Source organism: Sorex araneus, chromosome 6 (genome assembly GCF_027595985.1).
Source record: "Sorex araneus isolate mSorAra2 chromosome 6, mSorAra2.pri, whole genome shotgun sequence".
NCBI classification, from domain to species: domain Eukaryota; kingdom Metazoa; phylum Chordata; class Mammalia; order Eulipotyphla; family Soricidae; genus Sorex; species Sorex araneus.
Window position 1 is genome coordinate 44,712,837 of NC_073307.1, and position 17,137 is coordinate 44,729,973.

A 17,137-nucleotide genomic window follows, 5' to 3' on the forward strand; every position below is an offset into this window, starting at 1 on the left:
CCAGTTGCAACAACACAGATGGATTTAGGGGTTTCACTCAACATGGAGAAAGACATATGCAATATTTACTGATATGTTTTCAAATGAATAAACAAGAGTAGAACAAACTAAATTAAAAAATAAGACCAAATTAATTAGTGGTCACAAGAAAGGTAAGGGGAGAAGGAGTGGCTAAATCGGGCAAAAGGATCAATGTTATGGAGATAGAATAATGATTAGTAGTAAACATAATATACTTAGTACAGATATTGGTATATAATGACAAACATTTGAGATTTTTATAACACTACAAATAAAGTTTGTTTTAATAAAAGTTAAAGAAGACATTTAGTTATACATTTTGGACTGCTATTCATAGATCATTTGATAGAATAAGATGAAGAGTTGGCATCACATAAACCATTTTTAAATCTCCTGCCTTCAAAAAACTTAGAGATGTTCTCTATCTAAGATTGTATTTATATAAATTATTTTAATTTGTGTACAGAAGATTTTTTTTTCTTTTTGGGTCACACCCGGCAGTGCACAGGGGTCACTCCTGGCTCTGCACTCAGTAATTACTCCTAGCGGTGCCCGGGAAACCATATGGGATGCTGGGAATCAAACCCAGTTCGGCCATGTGCAAGGCAAATGCCCTACCCGCTGTGCACCCGCCTTTGATTCCTCCATCCCTCTCAGAGAGCCTGCCAACCTAATGAGTGTACCCTGTTCGCACTGCAGAGCTGGCAAGCTACCCATGGCATATTCGATATGCCAATAACAGTAACAAGAAGTCTCACAATGGAGATGTTACTGGTGCCTACTTGAGCAAATCGATGCACAACGGGATGACAGCTGCACAATGCTACAGAAGAAATTAACATCACATTACGCAGACTTAACGCACATATACATATGCACACACATAAGTACATATATATGCTCCACAGAAAGGATGCTTATATTATAATGAAGAGTATTAATTTTGTAGTAAACCAGACCTGGGAAACTTATCTGAGCCATTTGAGTTTCTATTTCCTGTTCTGAAAACAGAAGATAGCTCCATGCTATATATGAGCCTGTCAAGCAGATTAGATAAAGTGATGAGTACACATTGCCTCTGTCACATCCAGGATATTGCACTACTGCTTTTTCCGTACAACACAGGAATTAGGGGTGTGGAACCGCACAGAGCCGAGAATCAAATCATAGCTTTGGCCATCAGCCATTCAAAATTAAATGACTAATAGCCTGGTAATTACCAGAAGCCTTTCTGATAATGTAATTAGTCAACTGCATAAAAGTTTGTATTTTATATATATTATATACTGTATTTGTACAATAAAATAAGCTAGAGAAAAGGAAATATCCATAAGAAAATCATAAGGAAAATGTCTTCACAGCACTGCACTGTATTCATTGATACCATCAGTTTGGATCACCTCTTTTTAAGAAAATCCCCATAAAAGTGGACTAGTGCAGCTCAAATTTTGAGTTGTACAAGGGCCAACTGTACAGAGAGCCTGTCCCCTCCACAATCCAGCCTCTCTGAAGTTCCTTTTTTTTTTTTTTTTTTAACAAAACCCACTTTCCATTGCCCACACAGCTTTGCACATGCTGTTCCCTTGGGGTGGAGTGTTTGCTCCCCTTTCCTTTTGTTTATTCCTTGTACTTTACCACCAAAACTGAACTTGGTATTCCTCTTGATACCTTTATTGACACATTTGATGACATTCTTCATTCATGGGCTCATAGAATACTCTAGTTTCTATTATAATTTTCTTATTACCCTGCATTCAAATTGTTACTTCACCTTCCTTAACTGTTAATATATGATGAACTACTTCCAAGAAAATTCAATCTTCCTCAATAGTATAGGCACATCTCCTAGGACTGGCCTTTTAAATTAGTCGGTACAAATGAGGGTGCAGTAAACTGAGCATTCTTCCACTTTTTTTGTGCAAGAGAAAGACATTTGTGGAATAACAAGTATTAGGTACCCTTCTGCACACACATTGCATGAAGTGTTTTCATGCATCGTTTCAATTAATCTTCATACACTCATTGGAAGAAGGCACTTTAGTATCTATACTACATGTAACAAGAAAGTTGTTTAAACAACCTGCACAGGGAATGAAACCTTAGATGGTAGAATCAGGAAAACAAACCTAGATCTGCCGGATGCCCACAGTAATTTTTCTCTTTTCTTTGTTTGGTTTGGGGGCCACACCGGTAATGTTCAGCATTACTTCTGGCTCTGCTCAGGAATTACTTCTGGTGATGCTCAGAGACTATATGGAATGCTGGGGATTGAACCCAAATTGGCCGTGTGCAAGGCAAACACCCTGCTGTACTATCACTCCAGTCCCACAGTAACTTTTTATTAATTAATGATTTAATGATCTTGCTCTTCTTTACATTTTCTGGGGAACATTGAATTATCCCTACTTCAATGAATGCCATGGAACAAATAGGTGGATGTAGATGGTAGATATCGTACATGTTCATTTCTTTTGTATTTAAACTCATACTCATTTTTCTTTCCTCCCTCCCTCCCTCCCTCCCTCCCTCCCTTCCTTCCTTCCTTCCTTCCTTCCTTCCTTCCTTCCTTCCTTCCTTCCTTCCTTCCTTCCTTCCTTCCTTTCTTCCTTCCTCCTTCCTTCCCTTTCTCCTCCTTTTTTCTTCCTTTGTAATATTATCTTATCATATAGTATTCCTGTGATGGGGTTCTTACCTTGTCAACTATATACATGCATGTGTACATACACAGATAGATATCTACCATCAAAAGTAAGTTATTCCTAATAAGCACTTATGAGAAAATAATTTGATATGTTTCTTTCATTTGGACACTAGAAATAAAGTCTTCCTTTATATTTTGTTTTTCTCTCTCGGTGAAACTGTCACACTCAAAACCTAGCAGAGGCAGTGACAGTGCTGTGAACTTCCCAGAAGGCGGCTGCGCAGAAGAGGAGACTGGTTTGTTTATCTGTGTCCGCAGCTCCGTCCAAGGCATGGCCCCACCCCCACTGGAGATAAATGATAAACACTGCAGACGTGGCTTATTAGAGAAAGCATGAACCTGAGTTCACAGAATTTGTAAAGGCAATTTAGAAATTGTGAAAGTCAATCAATGAAATTGAAAAACAAATGGAGACTCTTTGCAAAGATAATATCCAAGAGAAAACTTAAAGGGGTTATCACAATGGGTAAAGCTGAACATTAATTGAATTTAACCAATATTTGTGAACTTGCTAAATATAAATGTGCTAGGTAACCACTATAAAGGAGAAGTTTGTTACCAGATGTAACTAATTATTTCTGAAGCATGAAATAATTTTCATGCCAAACCAAGAGAAAATAAAACTTCATTTCACTTAGGAGCAGGCTCAACTTTGATAAGGTCCATTTTTTCTTCTCAATATATCTTCCTTTGTTCTCTATGTTTCCATTTCAAGTGGTTTTCCTTATATTTGGCTCTTCAGATCTTTCTACAATTCTCTCCCATTCCTCTGTATTCTTTATGGACCAGCCTCACTAAAATGGTCCATTTCTCCCCCAATACTGGGCGATTTTGGCAGCCTTTCTCTATACCTACTAAGTCTGCTTCCATCTCTCAAGTCACACAGCTGATGTTGCAAAGCTTGTGGCTTCTCTGGGCACAGCCATCTTATTCCATGAGTGTTCTCCAGGGGTATTGCCAATCTATCTCTCTCAGTCTGGGGCTACTGTTTCCACTTGTATCGCTTGTCACTTGTCATCCCGTTGATCTTCGATTTGCTCGAGCAGGCGCCAGTAACATCTCCATTTGTCCTTGGTCCCTGTCTTGTGCTAGTGTAGCCCAATGACATCTGCTAGCTCCAGGAACAGGAAAAACCTCAAACCATTCATTCAGGGTTTGACGAAGAAATCTGACCATCTCGTAGGTGGGCGGCCACAATGTTCAGCCTTACCCATTGTGATAACCCCTTTAAGTTTTCTCTTTGATATTATCTTTGCAAAGAGTCTCCATTTGTTTTTCAATTTCATTGATTGACTTTCACAAGGTCTTTTGATGTCTGTGGAATCCAGTCGGTAACAGCTCTAGTCCAGGGGTTGTCTCTGAATCGCATTATGTGTCCGGCCCATCTGATTTTCGACGCGTTGGCAAATGAGACAGCGTCCCTGATTCTTGACTGTGGGCAGAGGTTGAATTCCTTCTCTCACTTGAGTGAAATATGATACTCCTAGCATAGCTCTTTCTATTCCTCTTTGGGATACCCGAATAGCATTCTCATCCTGCTCTCGTAGGGCCCAGGTCTCTGAGGTGTATGTTAGTGCAGGAAGAATAGTTTCCACACAAACACAAAATCCTCATGTCTGGTGCTTATTTCTATTTGCATTTGTACACTTTAACCACTGCCCATAAGGACAGTGTGTGTGTGTGTGTGTGTGTGTGTGTGTGTGTGTGTGTGTGTGTGTTGTGGGGGGAGATCTTTGACACTTTGGCACAATAACATCACACCAAAAGGATAAACACAATTGTAAACTTTGTTATCACCATGATAGATAATAACACCACCCCCAACAACAACAAAATCCCCCAGAGGGCATTTATGTCTTGAGAATGGTTATCACTTTGAGGTATGCTTTCTTTGTATAATGAAAATAGTCACTTATTAGCTCTCATTATACAACAGATAGATACTCATTTAACTTGCATTCCTGCCCTTCACTCTATGGAGGGAAACAGAGAAATGAAGTTACTTAAGAAAGGCATGTGATTAGTGATTAAATGAAAGTCACCACCAAGGGGAAAGGAGGGAGTGGTGGGTACAGCCTCCGGGCAGGAGGAGCGGGAAGGTCTCTCAAAGCTCCGGTGAGGGGAGCTGACTGAATGCTGAGTGGTGGAGCCAGCTGTGCATGGATTCGAGAGACTGTCATAGGGGAGGCCCAAGTCAGCGTAATCTGCAGAGAAAGATAGGTCAGTGTGGCTGGCCTTGGACAGAGGAACAGTGATTCAAGATGAAGCTAAAATTTGGCAGGGGATGGGCGTTGTCATAGGCTCTGGAACAACAAAGAATAATGTTTATTTTAAATGCAATGAAACCAGCTGCAAGCAATCGGTGTGGTTGGGTTTGTGGAGTATAGATGTCTGCTATACATTCATGCTTCTGTTTTCTTTCTTTTGTTTGCTTTTGATTGCACCACTATTCTTATTGAGGTACTGTGATTTAAAGTGTTATTAATACTTCTTATGCCCGCATTCTCCAGCACCACACCCATCACCAGAGTGCTAGCCTCGCTCCATCAGTGCCCCAAGGGCCCTTCCCAGCCACCCCTTCTCCCAGGTAAGCTCAGTTCTGTAGACAAAATCTCAGGTTGATGACTTCAGCCATTTGTTGTTTGCCTAACTATGTTTTCTTATAGTCCACATATCAGGGTTTTTTGTTTTTATGTGGATACATATAGTAAATAAAGCAAAACTAAAAAAAAAGTGCTGGGGCTGGAGCAATAGCACAGAGGGTAGGGAGTTCTCTTCCCCTCCCCTCCCCTCTCCTCCCCTCCCCTCCCCTCTCCTCCCCTCTCCTCTCCTCCCTTCCCCTAGCCTCCCCTCCCTTCCCCTACCCTCCCCTCCTCTCCTTTTCTCTTCTCTCTCGTATTATGGTTTTATGGTATTATGGTATTTGTTTTATGATATTATGGTTTTATGGTTTTATGGTATTTGTAATACAAATACTGATAGGTTAACGTGTATATTCCTTTACCTACTTTTAACACTCAGTTCTTGCCCAGTGTGATCATTTCCAACTATTATTATAGTAATTGTCCCTTCTCCCCTTCTCTATCTTACCTACCCTTCGTACACTTATGGTTGATACCAGTCATTGACCAATCCTCCTAGCCCCTATTTTCTCTGACAGTGGATATTAGTCTTCTACCATATATATTTTTACATACCACAAATGAATGCAGTCATTGTATATCTGTCCCTCTCCTTCTTACTCATTTCACTAGGCATGATACTCTCCATGTCCATCCATTTATGAGTCTGCATTATTAAATAAAAGATTGTAATAAACATCTTTATAGATGTAAAAAAAAATCACCTGGGTAGATAGGATAGCACTGTAGCACTGTCGTCCTGTTGTTCATCAATTGGCTCGAGCAGGCACCAGTAACGTCTCCATTGTGAGACTTGTTGTTACTGTATTTGGCATATCAAATACACCATGGGTATTTTGCCAGGCTCTTCTGTACAGGTGGGATGGTCTTGGTAGCTTGCCAGGCTCTCTGAGAGGGGCAGAAGAATCAAACCTGGGTCGGCTGCGTGCAAGGCAAAGGTCCTACTGTTGTGCTATTGCTCCAGCTGGATAGATAGGATGTTCTATATAAATAAAATGCTAATTAATTATTGAAAAATATAAAAACCCTTATAAGGCAAGCTAGGAATTAACATTTACTAACCTAATAAAGGATAAATTGTGTATTTCTATCTGGACAAGACTTCCTCTGGTTCATGTGCCACTTTATTATGTTCTCCACTGGGGGGCTCTAGAGATTGTCTGAAATATCAAGCCTAATTTGTATTTCCTAAGTAACTCTAACAATCCCCCCTCAGTTTCTCAAAAATATTTTAAAATAGGAACTATGTTTGAGATAGGAATATTGACAAGAGAGTACAACAACATGAATTAAAGGTTGAAATAGGACCAGGATGATAGTACAGGGTTAAGGCACTACCCAGCCACCCAGGAACAAACCCGAGCACCTCCATATGTGACCCCCAAACCAGACTGTCCGAGCCTCAAAAGATAAAAACACATTTAGCTCTGAAAGAGATTATCACATGCTAAGATGTGATATAAGAATCACTTTTGGGGGGTCAAAGAAGCTAGGATATCCCAAACCTTTTAATGACATTCGGACTGATTGGTATTTCTATTTTAAGCAAATGTTACTGTACCTGTGGAAGAAAGATCTTTTGAACTGAGCTAAGAATATTAGGACAGAACCTGACAGCCTTTAACCTTGATAACCTGAGGAGTTTCCAGTTCATGGGTTCCTGGCACCAGACTAAGTACATTATCATGCATATTATTTCATGTAACCCTCTATCAATCATCACCGATAGGAATGACCTGTTTACTGAAATCAGAAAACTAAATTTAGGACCATGACATGGTCGACATTTCAGAATTATTAAGCTAAAGCAGCTTTTGCTCTGAAGACCGCCTGACCCCAAGGCGTTTCTCCTAACCAGTACACTAAAATGAAGAGGTTTTCAGAGATTTAAACTCTGGCTTCTGCCTACTTTTTTTTTTTTTAAATTTCAGTTTTCTCTGAGAGAAAAAGGGTATCATTGGGATTTCATTGTCTGTTGAGGACAGGAAGGAAGTAATAATATAGGTCCAGCAAATTCCTAATGCATATCCAGTGCCTTGAAGACAGTCAAAATGTTCTGCAAATGTCCAGATGCTATGCAAAAGCTATCTGTTTTTATCAAAGTTCTTGATTTTGTTTTTAAAAGAACACCCTTGGGTTGAAGAGATAGTATAGGAGGTAAAGAGAGATTCTCAAGCACAGAGACAAGAGTAAACTCTGAGCAGTGACAGGTGTACTCCCCTCCCCCAAAAAATCCATGTCCCTCAAAATGACTTTCATTAAAGTTCTATTATTATTGTCACTGTCATCCCATTGCTCATCGATTTGCTGGAGTGGGCACCAGTAACGTCTCCATTGTGAGACTTGTTGTTACTGTTTTTGGCATATGGAATATACAATGGGTACCTTCTCAGGCTGTGCTGCGCCTACAGGAATCTCTTGGTAGCTTGCTGGGCTCTCTGAGAGGGGCGAAGGAATCAAACTCGGGTCGGCCGTATGCAAGGTAAAATAGCACAGTGGGTAGGGTGTTTGCTTATTATTATTATTATTATTTATTATTTTGAACCTGGTTGCCCTTTTCTGAAACTTGACCCAATTCCACACTACATGATCACTTATGGCATCAGTTCCTCAGCTAGATTGTTTCTCTTGAGGAGTTAACCTCAGTCTCTACGACCTACTCACGGTGTGACTTTGGGCAAGTCCCATGCTCCTCTGGATTACAAATCTAAAGGGAGAGTGGTGGGTGAGTTGAAGTTCAAGGCTGTTCCAAGTTTTCTATTCCTCGTGTAGACAGTAGCCCATGGCTGAGACAAGTGAAAGAAGGAAGGGAGGGCCTGGTAGGAAGAGGGATTCAGTGAGCTGAAACTGAGGCTTCTACCTTGGATAAGCATATGTACTACGGGGGTTGACCTGGAGCACTGGAGTTGGGAGCACTCCACCCCCCATTACCCTCAGCACTGGCAGCTAGCTAGGAGGAGAAGGAAGAGTCAGAGGAGGAGGAGGAGAAGAAAAGAAGGAAGAGAAGGAAAGGAGGAGAAGAAGGAAAGGAGGAGGAGGAGGAGGAGCATAGTTTGGTAGGAGAGGTACTCTAGGAAGAAAGAAGGAAGAAAAGAAGGAAGGAAGGAAGGAAGGAAGGAAGGAAGGAAGGAAGGAAGGAAGGAAGGAAGGAAGGAAGGAAGGAAGGAAGGAAGGATAGAGAGAGAGAGAGAGACAGACAGACAGACAGACAGAGACAGAGACAGAGAGACAGAGAGAGAGGAGAGGGAGAGAGTAAATTTAATGAATTTAATGAACCAGTGTGCCGCTGACTAGGGCGTGACCACTGATGTCGGTCTGCAGCAATATCAGCATACATTTTCGATACATCCCACCGCAGTCTAGGAGCTGATTCGCGGAGGCTGCGCTTCCTGAGGGAGCAAGTGGGAGTCTGGAAGGACATGCCAGCCACAGATGCCTTTGTTTGACCGCGCACTTTACTTGCCAGTGTTTAAATGATGGGCGCTTTCGCACAGAACTTCCTAGCTTCTCCTTTAAATCCTAGACAGTTGGCGACACTCAGCTGTCGTCCCACCCCACGGGGATATTAGAAGCTGTCCTCACCGCCCCCCCCCCCCCCAACAGACCCGCTCTTCCACTCTTGCCTTCCGGGATCCACAGACTCGCCCTTGGGGTGAGCGCCCCAGGCTCGGCCCGCGTGCGCCCCGGGCTCCCGTATCCCTGCGAAAGGTCTTCCTGGGAGGTGCCCTGCGGAACAGCAGCAACTCCCGCGGGCTGGCCTTCACGGCGGCCCCCAGTCCCCATCCCCCTCTGGGTTGCTGGTGGGGGACAGAATTGCGTGCACAAAACCGGCCCTGGGACCTTTCTAGAACTCTGGGTCTAGGAAGCTCGGCGCGTTCATCGGGAGGCGATCGGGCAAGTATTTCGCTTTCCCGGAGTCCTGCCCGCCCCGAGCCCTGCGGACCCTCGTGGGTCGAGCCCAGCGCCCGGTGGAGGCGAGTCTGGCAAAAGAAGCCCGGCTCGCACCCGCGCTCCGCGACACGGCCGGGTGTCCGGGGAGCGGGAGGTGGGGTCACTTCAGGGGATCCGGGCCTCGGTCCGGGGAGTTGGGGCGCGCGGCGCTGCCCGGAGGCTCCAGCCCGTGCCAAGGCGCCGCGGGATCCCCGCCGGCTCCTGGCAGCCGCGCCCGCCCCTGGCGACGCCCCGACCCCGGGCGACCGGCCGGCGGGGCGCACCCGGGAGGAGCCGCTCCCTGCAACCGGCCCGGGCCCCGGGCTCCCCCTTCGGGAGCATCTGCGCGCTGGGGCGGCGCTCAGTGTCCTCGGCGGCCGCAGGTGCCGCCTGCCTGCCCCGCGCGCACCGCCCCGCGCCCCGCGCCCCGCGCCCCGGCTGGGCCAGAGCTCCCGGCCCACTGCGCCTCCCGCCGCTTCTCGACCGGCCCCTGCCTGCATGCACCTCGGGAGCAAGCACAGGGCTGAGCTTCCAGAGAGGCGCGAAGGTGAGTGCTGGTCTCCAGATCCTCTCTTCTTTGCACGAAGCCTGCACGTTCGGGGCACTGTTGTTGCAAAGCTAGGAAGTTACAAGGGAAGCGGGAAGAAGACAAAGGCGGGCGGTGAGGAGGACCCTCCCGAGACGGGCAGGGCTGGGGCCCCCATCCAACCTTCCCGGTTCTGGGGTATCGCACCTTGCCCCCCCGACCTGCCTCTGCCTGTGGGTCAGACTCGGACTCGCACGGATGTCTGCTTGGTGGAGAAAAGTGAGGGCGGCGTTTGTCACTTGTTTCGCTTATCTAGCATTTTTTTTTTTTTGAAAAAGCAATAAGCTTATTTAGAAATAAGCACAATCTGCCTTTGATGTTTGGTTGGCTTCTTCTCTGCAAGGGTGGGACAGCCTCGCTCCTCCTAGATTCCACCCCTAACCCGTACCTCAAGGCTGGATGATTTGAATACATTTTATGCAAGTAATTTGTCACTTGTGTTGTGTTCATAGAAAGGACCTCTATGCAGCGCTTTAAAAGGAAGAAACCCAAGCCTCAGAGTTCAGCATGCCTACTTCAGAGTAGAATGATAAATAACACAAATAGACCTCCACTATGCTGACTTTTGTGGGACTTATTTTAAAGCACCGGTCACGTTGTAAAATTGTAGAAAATTCTTGCTTATGGCTATCTTTCCACTCTATGACAGGGAAATTAATTTGACATGGGAGTTAATATGAAATAGTTTTTTAACAGATAAAAACGTAGTAGACCCCGTACATTTTAATAAGAAAAAATGATGAAACACCCGTTCGGGAATGCACTTATCAAATGCGGGTGGTTTAAATGTGGGTTTGTTGTTCATGTTTTCTTCCTTCCCATATTTCTAAATTCTCCTCCATTGAAGAGGTTCTGTGTTTCAAATGCAAACAAGGTAAATTATGTCGGGGGTTCCTGTTGCACTGAAATCCAAATGATTGTGTGAAAAGTTGCAGCTCTTTTTTGCTTCAGTTCCTGTGTTTTCTGATTTTTGGAGACCAACTTCTCTGGGAGATAAGCCACCTTTTCATTCCCCCCCCCCCCCCCGCCTCCCATTTCAACAAAGGTTAAAGTAGAATTGGAGAAGAATCTGGAGTCAAGAATCTGATCATTGGCTAGGACAGGTAAAATCTGAACACTTCCTGGGTTCCTATATAATGGTTTACTCTTTGTCCTATGTTTCCTTTCCTTACTGTTTCTGTTTCTGGGTGTTTGGGTGCCATGCCCAGTAGTATTCAGGGGCTGCCCCTCTTTCTATGTAGGAGGAATCCCTGGCCCGCCAGCCATGCTTGGAGTGGAGGGATTCCAACACAGATCGGGTTGCAAGCAAGGGAAGTGCCTTCAATCCCTTTTCTATATCTCTTGCCCATCTGACTTATATTTTTCGTGCTGAAGAGTTTCTTTCTTTCTCTTTTTGTATTGAATCAACTGTGAGATAGTTACAAAACTTTCATGTTTGAGTTTCAGTCATACAATGATTGAACACCCATCCCTCCACCAGTGCACATTTTCTACCATCAATGTCTCCAATATCAGCCCCACCCATCCCAACCCTTCCCCTGCCTCTCTGGCAGACAATTTTCCCCATACTCTCTCTACTTTTGGGCATTATGGTTTACAGTATAGATACTGAGAGGCTATCACATTTGGCCCTTTATGTACTTGCTGAAGAGTTTCATTGGTTTCATTGTCATGTTTTATGACTGTGCTCCTAAGCTCTGGGAATGAAGCTTACTTAACATTTCCAGGAGGCCAGGAAAGCTATGGATTTGGAAGAAGAAAGTCCTGTAGCTCTTCCAGCCTCTGTTCAGCAGAATGAAAAGGATGTGTCTCCATTTTCCTGTCATAGAAAGACTGTTTTTTTTTTTCTGGATATGAGAAAAGTCCTCAAATTTGGTTATTCACATGGAGAATAAAAGAGGAAAGCAATTATAAACTGGTTGGTGTATGAGGCACAAGAGGATGGCTTTGTTCCTCTCTCCTCCATCCTCTATGCATGGATCATTGAGGGGGTCACTGTCTGCAAATTCTCTTCTCTGTAAAATCTGGGTCTTTCGAGAACAAAGTTGGATGCAACTCAGAATGGGACTTTCTGTGTGGCAAACTGATCATCTTTCTTCCCCACTCTCTTTTCTGATTTGACAACATGCAAGGTCAGTGCTTGGCACATCTAATGATGCAAGAAGACCAAGGGCTACTTGAGAAATGCCTGAGGTGTGAAGAAAAGTTCAAGAAAGACAGAATCAGGTGTGGTGTGAAAACTAAGGGTATTGAATTTTACATGCAAAAAAAAAAAAAGCGGAGCCCCATTTTGCAGTTATCAATTGAGGTTTCTGACAGTCAGTGTTGTCTTTGGCTCCACTTCTGAAATGTCACTTGTGGTTCAACCTATACATGAGGTCTTTCTTCCTGGAGACTCTGAATGCAGTGCTAGCACCTGAATTGCCCTCGTTTGCCTCCTACTTCTATGAAACACTAACGCATTCCATTTCTATCTCTTTCTGCAAGAGTTCAAAGCTCTTTGCTCTCTCAGGTGGAAGAGTCTGTTGCGTTCTTTCTGTTTTCTGTTTTTTGGTTTTTTTTTGCTTTTTGGGTCATACCCAGCGATGCTCAGGGGTTACTCCTGGCTTTGCACTCAGGAATTACTCCTGGCGGTGCTTGGGGGACCATATGGGATGCTGGGGATCGAACCTGGGTCAGCCGCGTGCAAGGCAAACGCCCTACCTGCTGTGCTATTGCTCCGGCCCCTCTTTCTGTTTTCTGGATCTCTGTAACCTCCCAGAGCTCCCTCCTCCAGCCACCTGTGGCCACCTGTCCCCTCCCTGCCCTTTTCCCATACCGCTTAATTGCTTGCTTCCTAATTGCTGACTCTTTATTTATCCTCCATTTAATGAACCTTTTTAAGTCCATAAGGCCCTTTGCCAGCAGTTGGCTTTTCTATGAAAAGTAGCATTTTCTTAATGAATCTGCCTTCCAAATGAAAACTTTACTTACATTTTCCTAATGGGAAAATGAGCTTTTCTTCTCAACTTGCTTTGGGGCTTCTCAAATTCCTTTTCAATAACTCACACTTAGTTCGGGTTAACTTGGGACACTTGATTTAATTCTGCCTCTAATCTGTAATTCCAATAGAAAACAATAAACAGGTGCCACATTAAAAATAACGCATGATAAGGAAATGCAGCACTATTCAAAATAGCCACAGGTTAAAGTTACTATTATTATCATTATTATTATCATTTTGCCTATTATATTCTGGACATCATGCTTCTTGCCTTACATTTATTGTCTTATTAAGTACATTCTCAGAGCTCTATTTGTCCCATGGGTGGTTTTTGTTCAGTTCATGTGGTTAAAATTAACTTGTAAACATAATTTTGTATCAGAGCTAGATCTTCATCCACCTTTTTTATAGATCTAAAGGTTTGACTTTCGGGTCATGTTATCTCTTGGCAATAATCCTTTAGATCTGAGGTCAAGGATTTTAGGAGTCTGGGTTTCCCAGGGTCCTAAGATTCCCACCAGGAGCTAACATTTCTACTCTCTAAACTTTCACTCATTTATTTTAAGTGGCTTTGGGGGAAGGGGGCATGCTGAATGAAGATGCCCTGATGCCCTGTGCCCTGTGCAGGCAGTATGTATTCCAGCCCTTTGAACTATCTCCCACGCCTCATGTTTGCTTCTGCTTGATTCTCACAGACATCTAACCAAGCTGTGAATTCACTTGTATCCTCCATTTCATTTATTATTTTCATTGGGGGCTCCCTGAGAGAATCATCCTTCTGGTGATTCCTGTCCAACCATGCCAAGTGGTTTGGTGCAAGGACCCGAGGATGCAGTACTGCCCAGGTCCTGCAGTGTGCTACTCAGGGGACTGTGTGCCAAAGATCACCTGCATGCTAGCATCAGAGCCTTTTGGTTTGTGGGCCACACTGGCAGAACTAGACTATAAGGTGTTGCTTTTGGGAGCTTGGTTTTATAGTCTCTGGATGTTGGCCGTTGGTGGGATTAAATGACACTGGGGGCAGTCCCAGGGTGTGATCGCCTAGCTACTGGAAAATGGGGAATCTAAAGAGATTACTCCAGATTATTAGGAGATCCGCTCAAGGGCGGGATTCAATTCAGGGTGTGTTGCTTTCTTCTTTCCCCAGCTAGTAATCCACTTAAATAGTTGTAAATTTCTTTCTAATGTATCTAGCAATGTCATTTTGTATGAGCACAGTAAGGGATATATCAAGTTTAAAGTTGGGTTTTTCCTGAGGATATCTCACTATATATTCCAGACTACAGTTTTCAGGCCAGTTTAGTCTTCCTAACCCCAGCAGGGTCCTTGTTCAGTTACCTCTTTTGGTCATGACAGAGTTTGTCCATGACCATGCTCTTGATTTAGAGCTAAGTAAGTATTGTAGCGCTTTGGTCTGGCCCATTTCATTGCTAGGGTAGCTCACAGCTTACCCTGGGTCCATTCAGTCCCTCATCCAGACCCTGTTTTGGGGGTGCTAAGTAACTAAGGGCAACTGAGGCTTAAGTCGAGAAAGCAGATGTATGTCTAGGAGTGAATATTTTTCGGGGTCAATTAACTCCCAAGTTTCAAAAGCATAATATTAACTGTCTTCCTGTGTCCATACAGAGAGGACATTGCTTTAAAGTAAACTATGCAAAAGATGGGGAAAAGCAATATTTAACTTATAAGTTCAGTATCCTTAGTAGGATCTGACCTTACAAGTTAACAGAATCTGATCAGGGAAAAATGTGATTAACTGGTTGGGGAGGAGGGCACAGAGAAGAGTTTACAGATAAACACATTTACAGAGGAATGAGAGTGACTCGGGAGTACTGTAATGGTGTAACCTGATAAACCTAAGCTCCCTGTGGCAAGAGAGAAAGGACAAACCAACGTTATCCCATACTTTCTTCTCTTTTTGTTTGGGGGCCGAACCAGGCAGTGCACAGGATCAATTCCTGACTTGCGCTGGGGTGGGGGTGGAGTCACTCCTGGTGTTTCTGGAGAGATCAAACAAAAACAGCTTCTGTAGGAACAGCTTGTGCTCCCATCAGTTGAGTCGACTCCTGGCTCCTGCCTTTCTCTTTCTGTGCAGGTCTGAGTTGACTAACGGGACCTACTACTGATGAGACCAGCAGCAGATTCTCCCAGAAGCTCAGTGCTGTGTTCTTACATGATTAATTTTAAACAATAAAAATTCAGCTACAGTGGTACAGATTATTCAGTATTTTATTCTACAATGTTAATAATTTGACAGCAGTCCACACTCCTGGGGCCCGGAGTACACCGTTTTTGTAAGAATATCATTTCTTTCTCTCCTCTAGATATTTAGCTAAGGTTTCAGGACCTTTTTTGAGAGAAGATGAGTATGTCTGCCAGGATAATGTAACTGGAGGGTCCAGGTTTGTGCCGACTCAGCCATGGGAGCCAACACTTCAAGCAAAGCTCCAGTGTTTGATGAAAATGCAGACGGTAAGACATGCGTGAGAGTTGTGGACAAAATATAGACTTTTGCAGAATGCAAGTATGAGCTCTTTGATTCATAAGTGAATTGTAATGTAAGATCATTCTTCACAAGATAGAACAAGGCTAACCTTGTATCTCTGTAGTTGGGTGTTATCTCCCTCATGCCCTGGGTACTGGGGCAGTTGCTTCCTCACCACTGTACTGGCCCCTTTGTCCAAAGGGAGCTGCACTCAGCACCTTATGGATATAAAACCTGTAGTGAAATGATGTTTATTTTCTGTGCTATATTAACCTTGACAGTTGAGGTTACCTTCATTGCTTGTTGTTATAGAAAATGTTTCATGGTATCATATTGTATGAGAGTGTAATGGATACTCATGGTTTTTTAGAGCAGAGTTGTGTGAGTATTTTTTGAGTTTCTCACATATATATATGCTACATATTATATATTATGTTATATTATATTATTATATAACAATATATTATTATTAATATATCATGTATATTATATATCATCAGCATTGGCTTAAGGCAGTTTCGTTGGTTAGACTGAATACCAGGTAACAGTGTGGGAAAGACAAGTTTGGGAAGATTTTTTTTGGGTCACACCGGGCGATGCAAAGGGGTCACTTCTGGCTCTGCACTCAGGAATCACTCCTGGCAGTGCTCAGGGGACTATATGGGATGCTGGGAATTGAACCCGGGTCGGTCAGTGCAAGGCAAATGCCCTACCCACTGTGCTATTACTCCAGCCCATCTTTTCTAAAAGTAAAAAATACATATATTTTACTTTTCCTAAAAGTAAAAAGATTTTATAAAAAGGTTTTAGGGGGGCCAGGAGCACTATGGCCACAGCTGTGTCCTAGGTACCAGGCAGTGCTGGGGGGCAAACTGGGGCCTTTGATATACCAGGCTCTACCACTTGAGCTACAGCCCCAGCTCCTTCCCTTCAGAACGCTGTCCTTTCTACGATGTGTCAGTGGACTTTCCCGGCCATGCAGCCCAAAGGAAGCTGTGAGTGAGATGCTGTCCAGCGCCTGGCAGCATGAGCAGTCATTCTGGTACCCAGCACGCCTGCTATGTGTTGGGAAGCTGTACTTTCTCTACTTCAACATAGAATTTTAAAGTTCTAAGAAAATTTTAAGAATATAAATTTAAGGTATAATTCTCCTCTATATATGGACTTTCCAAATGTAAATGGTATTTAAATGCTATTTAAAGGCATAAACAACTATTTGCTTTGCTAGGGAGTGATGGAAAATCTACTACAATTTTATTGTTTTTAAATCTCTGGACAGAGTCATTTACCTAGATAATTATTTTTATGGTGCTGAGGGTTAAATTTAAGGCTTCACCTTTGTGACACCTATGCTCTGTCCCAGAACTACATCCCCGATTTCTGCATGTACTCCTTTAAAAATAAAATATCTGGGAGCTAGAGAAATAGTATAGTAGGGAGAACCAACCCAGGGTAGATCCTCAGCACTCAATGTGGTTCCCTGAGTACTGCCAGGAGTGAGACCTGAGCACAGAAAAAGGAATAAACCCTGAGTACTACTGGGTGTGTCCCCAAACCAAAAGTAATAAACAGATAAAATATCTAACTAATTGAGATGCATTTCTTTTTATTTACTATTAATTTGAGGCTCAACTGTACAAATTATACTAAATATTACATCACTGTATCACTGTCATCCCATTGCTCATCGATTTGCTGGAGAGGGCACCAGTAACATCTCCATTATGAGACTTGTTACTGTTTCTGGCATATAGAATATACACCACGGGTAGCTTGCCAGCTCTGCTCT

General features: G+C 43.5%; 1 protein-coding gene across 1 annotated transcript in view; it reads left to right on the top strand.

Moving 5' to 3' along the window:
- The first annotated feature begins 9,570 nt into the window (after positions 1-9,570).
- Positions 9,571-17,137, top strand: part of STK32A (serine/threonine kinase 32A) — a 132,316-nt gene continuing 124,749 nt past the window's right edge. The window contains exons 1-2 of the mRNA XM_055143263.1: positions 9,571-9,841; positions 15,188-15,335. Coding sequence (XP_054999238.1) covers positions 15,284-15,335 — 52 coding nt within the window. The 5' untranslated portion in view covers positions 9,571-9,841; positions 15,188-15,283. The remainder of the gene's footprint in view (positions 9,842-15,187; positions 15,336-17,137) is intronic.